The sequence below is a fragment of the Condylura cristata genome, unplaced genomic scaffold (genome assembly GCF_000260355.1).
Source record: "Condylura cristata isolate star-nosed mole 26May11 unplaced genomic scaffold, ConCri1.0 scaffold00006, whole genome shotgun sequence".
In the NCBI taxonomy this organism is placed as follows: Eukaryota; Metazoa; Chordata; class Mammalia; order Eulipotyphla; family Talpidae; genus Condylura; species Condylura cristata.
Window position 1 is genome coordinate 9,874,370 of NW_004567107.1, and position 9,322 is coordinate 9,883,691.

The 9,322-nt window shown below is 45.3% G+C and overlaps 1 protein-coding gene across 3 annotated transcripts in view; it reads left to right on the forward strand.

Annotated features, from left to right (window-relative positions):
• CDK5RAP2 (CDK5 regulatory subunit associated protein 2) overlaps positions 1 to 9,322 on the forward strand; it is a 143,368-nt gene that overhangs the window by 20,503 nt on the left and 113,543 nt on the right. For all 3 annotated transcript variants that reach the window (XM_004677939.2, XM_012721556.1, XM_012721557.1), the window contains exons 4-5: positions 3,643 to 3,753; positions 7,102 to 7,178. In XM_004677939.2, coding sequence (XP_004677996.1) covers positions 3,643 to 3,753; positions 7,102 to 7,178 — 188 coding nt within the window. The remainder of the gene's footprint in view (positions 1 to 3,642; positions 3,754 to 7,101; positions 7,179 to 9,322) is intronic.

A 9,322-nucleotide genomic window follows, 5' to 3' on the forward strand; every position in this document is an offset into this window, starting at 1 on the left:
TGTGTAGTGTGGGCATTCTACACAATCGCCATAAATATTTTACTGGGGGCTTAGTGATAGAATAAGGTTTCTCTTTATAGGAAGCATCTGGCAGGGTGGACTTTTTGTTTGAATGAATGTTTGATGTGCTGTTTCCTTACACCATTTAAAGGAGGCTTTAATGAACCTACCAATTGTTTCTGGTGCTGTTCTTGTTGCCAGAAAATTGAACACAGAAGTTAACAAGGGACCAAAAGCAGGCAGTTTGAAATACACTTAGTGTCAAGTGTGCTTATCATTTTCTCTTATTCCCACATCAAAGGATGTTTGTAAGAAGAGAATTATATGCCATAGCCAATTATTTTTTAGAATGTTGAAAAAAACCTGGTGAATGTATTTATGAGGGATTTACTAGCATTTAGGGATAGCAGTGGATGTTTTGCTATGCTTCAAACTTGTTATTTCTCAATCAGCTTTATTGAGATGCAACTTATATAAAATAAAATGCTGCGATTTTAAAATGGTGGATGAGTTTTGACAAATGTGTGCTATCTTGTAGCTTCTGTCAAAACCAAGAAGTTTCTTTATTTCTCCCTCTGTTGTACAGTACCAGTTCCATGTCACCCTTATCACAATCAGAATATGCATTAGTTCCAGAATGTGAAAACATTTTTGTGTGTTGTCTCTTTGTGGTCAAACCCTCTCTTCATGCCAAACCTCTGGCAGCTAATGTTCTGTTTTCTGTCCCTATCATTCTGCTTTTTCCAGATGTCTGATAAGTGGGATCAGGCACTATGTGGTCTCTTGAGGCCAGTTTCTTTCCCGTTCTGTAATGCCTTTGAGAGTCAGTCATGTTGTTGCGTGTAGTAGCAAGCACTGTCCATCATGGGAAGCACATTCTTGCTCTTTGACCCTGTGAATGAGGGAGGTTGGGTTCTTTTCCCTTCTGGTGATTATTAATACAGCTATAGTAAACAGCCCTTTCCAGGTTTCCAGTGAGCACGGGTCTTATTTCTCTTGGGTAAATGCATGGGAGTGGAATTGCTGAGCCATGCGATAAGGATAGTTCTGGAAGACAGCGGTTGTGCCATTTTGTACTCCTGTCAGCAAAGTATGAGAATTCTGAAGGTTTCGTATGCTCACAAGCATGTGGCATTGTGAATTAAATTTTTTCTAGCCATTCTTTTGGTTATATAGTGGAATCTTATTGTAGTTTTAATTTGTAGTTTCTTAATGACTAAAGTTAGTGAAAATATTTTCTTGTGCTTATCTGTTGTCTTTGTGTCTTCATAGTGAAGTTTCTTTTCAAATCTTTTGCCAGATTTTTTTTTCTTTTCTTAATTGGATTCTAATTATATTTTGAGAGTTATTTATGTATTTATTCCAATATTCCTGTATTGGAGATGTGATTTACAGAAAAAAAAAATTAGTATCAAAGATTCCCTCTACATGTTTTTCTAAAAATAGCTTTACGTTTTATGTTTAGAACCATGATCTAATTTGAGTTAACTCTTGTTTCAAGTGTGGGGTTTACATCAGGGTGTTTTCTTTTTTGAAAAATGTACTTTTGTCAAAAATCAGTTGGCCATAGTTGTATGAATTCGTTTCTGTATTATGTTTTGTTGGATTCTTTTTCTTAATTATTTTCACTCATCTAGTCCTTTTACTGTTCCAAAAAAATGCTATAGTCAGCTTGTTTCTATCTACAAAAAAAATCCTATTTTTTGGTGATTTTTAAAAATCTTTAGATCAATTTGGAGAGAATTTATATCTTTTTTTTTTTAAGATCTTTTTTTTTTTTATGCTTACAGAGCTGGGGTATAAGCCAGAGGTGTGGTAGGTGAGAGGATTCACCAGAGACAGAGTGGTGAGCAGAACAGGCAGATGGATGAAGTACACTGCTGAGGGGAGCAGCAGGCGGGTCAGGAGAGGTCTGCTGCGCCATGTGGTTCTGCTTCCTGGCCGGGGATCGAACTCATGCTGCAGTGGCTTCAGAGAGCTTCATAATGTGGTGCTTTAACCTGTTGTGCCACCAGGGAGAGCCTCGATATCTTTTTTTTTTATAGTAAATCTTTTGATTCTTGAATTTGGTAAGCCATTTCACTTACTTAGGTCTTCTTGATTTCACCAACATTTTGTAGTTTAAGCATACATGTTTATTAGCTTTGTATTTGGAATTTCATTTTTTAGAAGTATACTAAATGGTATTTTAAAAAATTCAGTTTCTAATTCTTTGTTGCTAGTATGTGACTAATATTTACATGTTGACTTTGCTAAACTCACATGTTCTAGAAACTCTTCTTTGGGGTTTTATGTAGACAATCATATCATCTTCAAGTAGGGATGGGTTTAATTCTGTTGCATCTATGCTTTTGACTTCTTTCCCTGTTAGAGCTTCAGATATGGTGTTGACTAGAAATTGTGAGAGTGTGTATCCTTTCCTTAGCCCCAGTGGTGGGAGAGTGGTGTTCAGCTTCTTGACTTTCCTTATTGATATATATCTTATAGATTATGGAATTTTTATAAATGTTCTTTAGTGGCCCACCCTGGTGGCGCAGCGGGTTAAAAGCACAGCGCTGAGAATCTAAAGCCACTTCCGCATGAGTTGGATCCCCGCCTGACCACATGGCGTGGCAGATCTCTCCTGACCCGCCCGCTGCTCCCCTCAGCTGTATAGTTCGTCGATCTGCCTGTTCTGTTCCTCACTCTGTCTCTGGTGAAGCCTCTCACCGCCCCTGAGCCTCTGGCCTGTATCCCATGCACAAATACATAAATATTTTTTTAAAAAAAATGTTCTTTAGCAAATTGAGAAAGTTTTCTTTAATTCCTAGTTTGCAAGAGTTTTTGTATTGAGTGACGATTGCATTTTATCAGTTTTTTTTTGTGTCTGTTGATAGGTTCACTTATTTCTCCTTTCATCTTTTAGTCTGGTGAATTATATGGATAGCCTTTTGAATACCCAATTAACCTCACATTCCTGGAATAATCCTACTCATGATGTGATTAATCCCTTTTTACAATTTGCTAAAATTTAGCTGAGGGTTTTTGTGTTATGTTCAGTGAGAATTTCGTGTAATGTTTTTGTTTGGTGTTGGCATCAGGGTAATGCTGCTCTGTGAAACGAACTGGGGAATTCCTTTATCTTCTCTTTTCTAGAAAAGGTTGTGTGGAATTGGGACTATCCCTCTTGTAAGTATTTGGTAGAAATTGCTACTGAAATCATCTGGGTCTGGACTATTATTTTAAGTGATTTTAAATTACAAATTCATTTTGTAAGTAATTAGAAGACCATTTGGGTGTTCTCGTCTTTGGTGAATTTGGATAATTTGTGCTTTTCAAGGAAATGTGTTATTTCCTCTTTGTTGTCCAGTACACGTGCAGAGTTGTACGTATACCTCCCTATTTTTTCCCTTTTAATTGCTGTGATGAACCCTGTGGTGATCACCCCTCTTTCATCCTGGCTTGGTGCAGGTGTAGCAAAGGGAAGCATTTGACTCCTGCTCTTACCCGCTACTGGTGTACCGAGGGCAGGCGCTCAGCCCCCCGGGGTTGCTCCCAGAGGTAGGCCTTTGTAGCGTCTGTAGCCGTGGAAGCTAGGGGTGTTAATATCGGTGCCATCCCTTCCACCTTACTTTTGATGACCCTCCTGTGCTTATTTTCCAGCAAATCACTGAACTCAAGAAAGAAAACTTCAACCTAAAACTCCGCATCTATTTCCTCGAGGAAAGAATGCAGCAGGAATTCGATTGCCCCACTGACCTCATCTATAAAACTGTGAGCGTCCCACTTCTTCCTGTTTTCCCTCATGCCGCTTTTCAGTCATTCCGTGCAGAAATTTGATTAATATTTGTTCTCAGAGTTAGCATGCCTAGATAGCACTGCTTTCATTTAATTTGAATTTATTATGGGGAGTACGAAGATAATAGGATGACCTAATTTTAAGCAAAGAGGTATAATAAATAATTAGGAAAAGGCAACTGAGACGAAGACAGAATTCTGATTTTTCGAAGACTTCCTTAGACTTCCTTAATAAAAAGGAAGTCTTCGAAAAATCAGAATTCTGTCTTCGTCTCAGTTGCCTTTTCCTAATTATTTATTATGTAGACAAAGACAGTGAGGCAGTGGAATAGCTTTGCAGTTGAATCCTGCTGTTACCAGCTGACGTGTGTAAGCGTAGGCAGGTCACTGAGTTCTCTGGGGTTGCTCTGAGAGGTAAGTGATAACCCCTCTGTCGTAAGGTGCTTTGTGCGGATTCAAATGAGCTGACAGACGAGAAGCCCGTACGTGGTCTGTACTGTGCAGTTATCGTCGTCTCAGGGAGCCTTCCACTGGCGGCCCAGAGAGAGAGTTAGTGTTGTCAGTTTCCCTGTGCCGTGATTCTTCTGTATTCCCCAGAGCTTGCTTCTCACTGTCAGAAAGAAATGTCTCTGCCATCTGATGTCTTGAGCTGGAGGTCTCTGCCTAAAAACAAACCTTGCTTCTGTAAGTTGAAAGCGAACTTGGCTTTCTCGAAAGGAGACGAGTACAGACACTATTTCAGTGCCCATTTCTTGGCTTTCTCTCCTAAACCAGCCCTGGGCCTGGGAATTATTCCATCCTTTCTCTTTAGAAATTTGCACCAGTGGAAACTTTTGAGGAAGCAAAAGAGCTCTCCTTGAGTTTCAGCAGATGAACTTAAATGGACTGGTCTTGAAGAGAGATTGTACTGTACTTGTTTTTTGTCAAGAGTTGAAAAGCCTTTTGTCCTTCAAGACACGTTTTTTTGCCTTCTGTGTGGGAGTGGAAAAGCTACGAAGATGTCCCCTTTTTGGGGAGGGGGCGGAGATACAGTCAAAACTTTAAAGAATAGCCTCAAATATTTTATATGGAAATACAGTTGCCACATGTCTCAGGCTCACAGGGAGCAAGACATGGGAAGCGTCTGCTCCCTCAGGCTCTGTCTGGACATTTGCACAGGTCTGGCCTGTGTAGTGGGTATTATTCTTACCTTTCAGGAGAGGAAGCTCAAGCTCAGGCAGGACCCGTCATTTGCTTGATGGCCTATAACCACCTTGGGAGGTAGATTTTCAGCCCCATGTCCTGACTTCAGTGCAGTGCTGTTGCAGCTGTTTCTTGTTGTCTGGTTAACTCACTTGATTTCATGGCACTTTTATTTCAGTTGAAATTTTTGGATTAGGGTACATGGCACAAAAGTGAAAAAGCACAGAAGGCACATACTGAAAAGTTTCTTCTGCCCCTCTGAATGTAGCCATTAATAGTAACTCCGTCTACAGAGAACTTTTTATATATGCCAGCAAGTGCGTGTGTGTGGATGTGTGTTAAGCCGCCTGCGTATATCAGTGCAAGAATGTTCCATTGTATACCTTGCTTCCTTTCCCTGAAGGCTATCTTGGATATCTTCCTTTCATAGTAGTTCAGGGGCTCCTTCATTCTTTTTTTTTATTCTGCTTTATGCTTATAAGCTATCTTGATTTTTGGTTTAGAAATGATTACCATGTATATGAGCTTATAACTTATGTTTTGTTGGTGTACATTGGGCTTGGGAATAATAGTAGTGTTGCCTCTTCAGTGTACTCGGTTGGGTTGCCAGGGTTCACCGGAAAGCAAACAGGCTATATGGTATCAGCTCTTTACAGAGCAGCTTTCTGCCCTCCCCAGAACTGGGAAAGGATTGCCCTACTTGATGGCGCTTTCTGCAGTTTTCACACCTCAGGGCATTGGGTATTGCCACTTAGTGTCCTTTATGTAAAGATCAGCTTCTTCTAGAAAAAGTTCCGCTTCATGGATGATGCCTTTAGTTCCTGCTATTGACAGTGAAAAAAAGAAAACAGTGGAACCTGTCTCCTGGACGCACCTCGCTCACTACCTCATTACATCCTCAAACCCCCCTTGTCAGGCGGCCTGTGTGTCCCTCATTTGACACTTGAAGCACCTGCGAGGAGAAGCCCTGCTTCCTCGGAGAGAGGTTGCAGGCTCGCTCTCCTAGCCTGTGATCAGTGCTAGCATGAGGGAAGGGCCTGTGTGTGTCTTATTTACCACAGTGTTTTCGCTCCTTCAGCCACGGTTGGGCTGTCACTGGCCGTTGGTCAATGTCCCTGAAGTGGGCGACGCAGAATTTGAACCCATGTCCTCCTGCTCCTACGCTCATGGTTTCCATTTTGCCTGACTTCTCCACCTGGGCACTTGTGCCCCCAGGGCTTCCTGGCACAAAGGAGAGTGTGCACATGACTGGGAATGTTATTTAAAATAGTACACCTGTATTACGGGTGGCATGTGAAATGGCACGAGTTACTAAGAAACAGGAGCAAGAGTTCGGAGAAATCGTGGATTGGCAGCAGTCTTCTGCAGACCGCACGTCCACAGCCCTGTCTCTGCCACATGAATTCCTCCACTGTTCTATCTGGGATACACTTGTGCACAGGCTTGAGAAGCCTGTTGCTGCCCCGCTGGCTTACCCTGAGATCCGTTTGCCAAAGATTCTGCCTTTGGAGACGCGCACGTGTTATGAGCCCCAGGCCATGTGTGACTCCCTTCGTTGCAGCCTGTAAGACGAAGACAGTGGGTGGGAAAGCACTAGAGGCAGCTAGTCCCTTGCGGTTGCGGTTCATTTGTAAGCGAAGGCCCAGAAATCTTACATCAAACGAGACAGGCAGTGACGCGGCTTCCACTTACCCGTCCACATGCTTTATTTCTTGTAAGCTGTAACACGTTCCCACTGCTACAGCCACCGCATGCGTGATTGTAAACAACCAGAAGTAATTGCCTGGGAATGGTAAAAGCAAACTGCAGAATTGCTTGTAAATTTGCTTGGTGGAGGGCAAACAATTTTTAAATCAGCCTCACTTGTATGACATTTATGCCTCGATGTTTGAATGCTCAGGCTGTTAGAAGCTTGGAAAATTTACATAATTGTTCCAACTCTCAGAAATCCAGGGCTTGCTTTGAGACCACCAGTGTTTAATAATTCCCTGCTCCCTGCGCCCTGAGGCTAATGAGGTTTTGGATGCAATAGCTGCCTGTGCCGAGCAGTGCATGCAGTCCACGTGAAGCCCATCCCCCTGCAGACATGCGGATAGCCCGCGTCTGATGCTCTTTCTCTTCTTTCCCCATCTTGCCTGGAAGAATATCGAGCTCAAGGTGGAGGTGGAGAGTCTGAAGCGGGAGCTCCAGGACAGAGAGAAGCTGCTCATCAAAGCCTCGTGAGTACCACCTCCATCTCGCTCGCAGATGGCTCTGCCCGACGGCAGCGCCGGGGGCCGGTGCCTGCAGCTTTGTACTTTCTAAGCCAGCTGTTCTCCAGCTGGGCTCCAGGACCCCACAAAGGGCTTTTTTGGAAGTTTAACTCTTTCCAACAAACTTTGGGTGTAACATGCATGCGTACAGGAACGTATAAAGAGCCAAAGGCGCAACAGAGCACATTTCCCCTCAGCTCACACCTGTGGCTGGACCATCCTCCAGATCCCAGAAGTCTCTGGTGCTTCCAGAACTTACCCTGCTCCCACAAAGATGACCACGATTCTGACCACGTGGTCGCCATTCTCGTAGTACCCACTCAACAGAAATGGAGGTGTCTGTGCATGAGCATCTTTGGTGTCTGGCCTCTCTCCGTTGGGATCCAGACAGATACATGGGGCTTGCTAGAAGGGTGCTGGTGGTAAAACAGTTGCAATAGTAAATGTATAAATACAGATTGGCAAAAGTTATGAGGAAAATGAAGGAAGCGTTGAGAGCGACAGCAGCAGTGGTGGCGTGTAAATATAACGCATGGCAGGGGAGATGGCCCGAGGAGGTGGCATTTGCGATGCGGTCTGAGGAGCGAGTAGAAATGGAGCAGGGCCTAGAGAAAAGGTGTCGGTGGGGGAGGGCATTGGCAGTCTGCAGAAGTTGGGGGTGGTCAGTCTTGTCTCACAAGGTCTTCAGGCCACACTGGAGATTTAGACCGTTATCCTAACATCAAACAGAAAGCTGCTTAGGGTTTTAAAACTGACACAATCAGAGATTTGTTTTTTAAAAGGTCACTCTGGCTGCTGAGTGGGAACTGCTTTGTGGAGACCACAGGAGTGGATGCGGGGAGGCTGGTAGTTTCGGTGAGAGGGTGAAAGACTTGCGAAGACATTGACGAGGGGCCTCTGTGGTGGCACAGGGGGTTCAGCCTTGGCACTATTAAGCTGTCGCCAGCCACTGCAGCATGAGTTCGATCCCTGGCCAGGGAGCTGACCCACATGGCACAGCAGTCCTCTCCTGTCTCCCGGCTGCTCCCCTCAGTAGTGTTAAAAAACAAAACAAAACATGGAGGAAACAGCCTGTGGGACTTGGGAAGAGCTGGCAAGGAGCTGCCTCCCACTCTGGATCCCAGCAAAGGCCCAGAGGCAGGCCGGCCATGTTGTGCTGCGCTTCTCAGACGCCGCGGCTTTTTAGGAGCCGAGGGCTCATCAGGCCTGTGTCCGCCGCTCGCTGCGTGCCTGCAGGCGTGTGCACCCCGGCAGTCCTCACGGTTCTGTCCTCATCACATCTGCCGTGGTGAGGGGGATCTGATTTCTCTCTTGTAATTGCACCAGCAAACTCGATGAAGACTTAGAAAATGGCTAATATATTTTAGTGTGAAGCGTTTTTTAATTAAGGTAGGTCCATTGTTTGTGTAAACAGAATGCTGTTGCACACTTAGTAGACTACAGGGTAGTGCAGACCTAACTTATACGTGCACCGGGAAACCAGAAACCCCACGTGACTCTCTTTACGGTGATGTTGCCGTATCCACTGGTCTGGAACGGGCTGAACCGAGCTGTACTGAGGCGCCCCTAACGCCGCAGCCGCCGTGCCTGCTCTCAGCAGACGGGCAGCGGCCCTCCGGCCCTCCTGCCCCACTGCTGCCTAGCCTGAGCGCCTTCCTGTCACTGGCGCTGCAGGACGGCGTGTGCGGAGTCTCACGAGGCACTTCCATATGTGGGCACTGCCTTGTGGCTGCACATCCTCACGCGCGCCATCGTCCTGGGAGCCAGGCAAGTCTCTAGGAAACCCTCATTTTCTCCAGGGGGACTTTCAGCCTGGAGAAGGGGAGGATCACGACTAAACTGCTGAGCCAGAGCGATCAGAGCTGGGGATCCGCGCTGGGGCCCGGACGAAGCCCCTGCCTGCTAGTGCCGCGCTCCATTTCTCCTCCTCTGTGTCCCCTGGAGTGACTTGCTTCCCTCCAACATGACTATCCACTTTCTAGGCCCAGGGCCTGTCCGCCTGTGGGCCGTGGGAAGGCTGGGGGCTCTGGGCCGGCTTTGCCTGAAGGCAGGACTGTGACCCTGAGCCTCGGCTCCTGGGCTGTTCCTGCTTCAGAGTCTGCAGATGACCC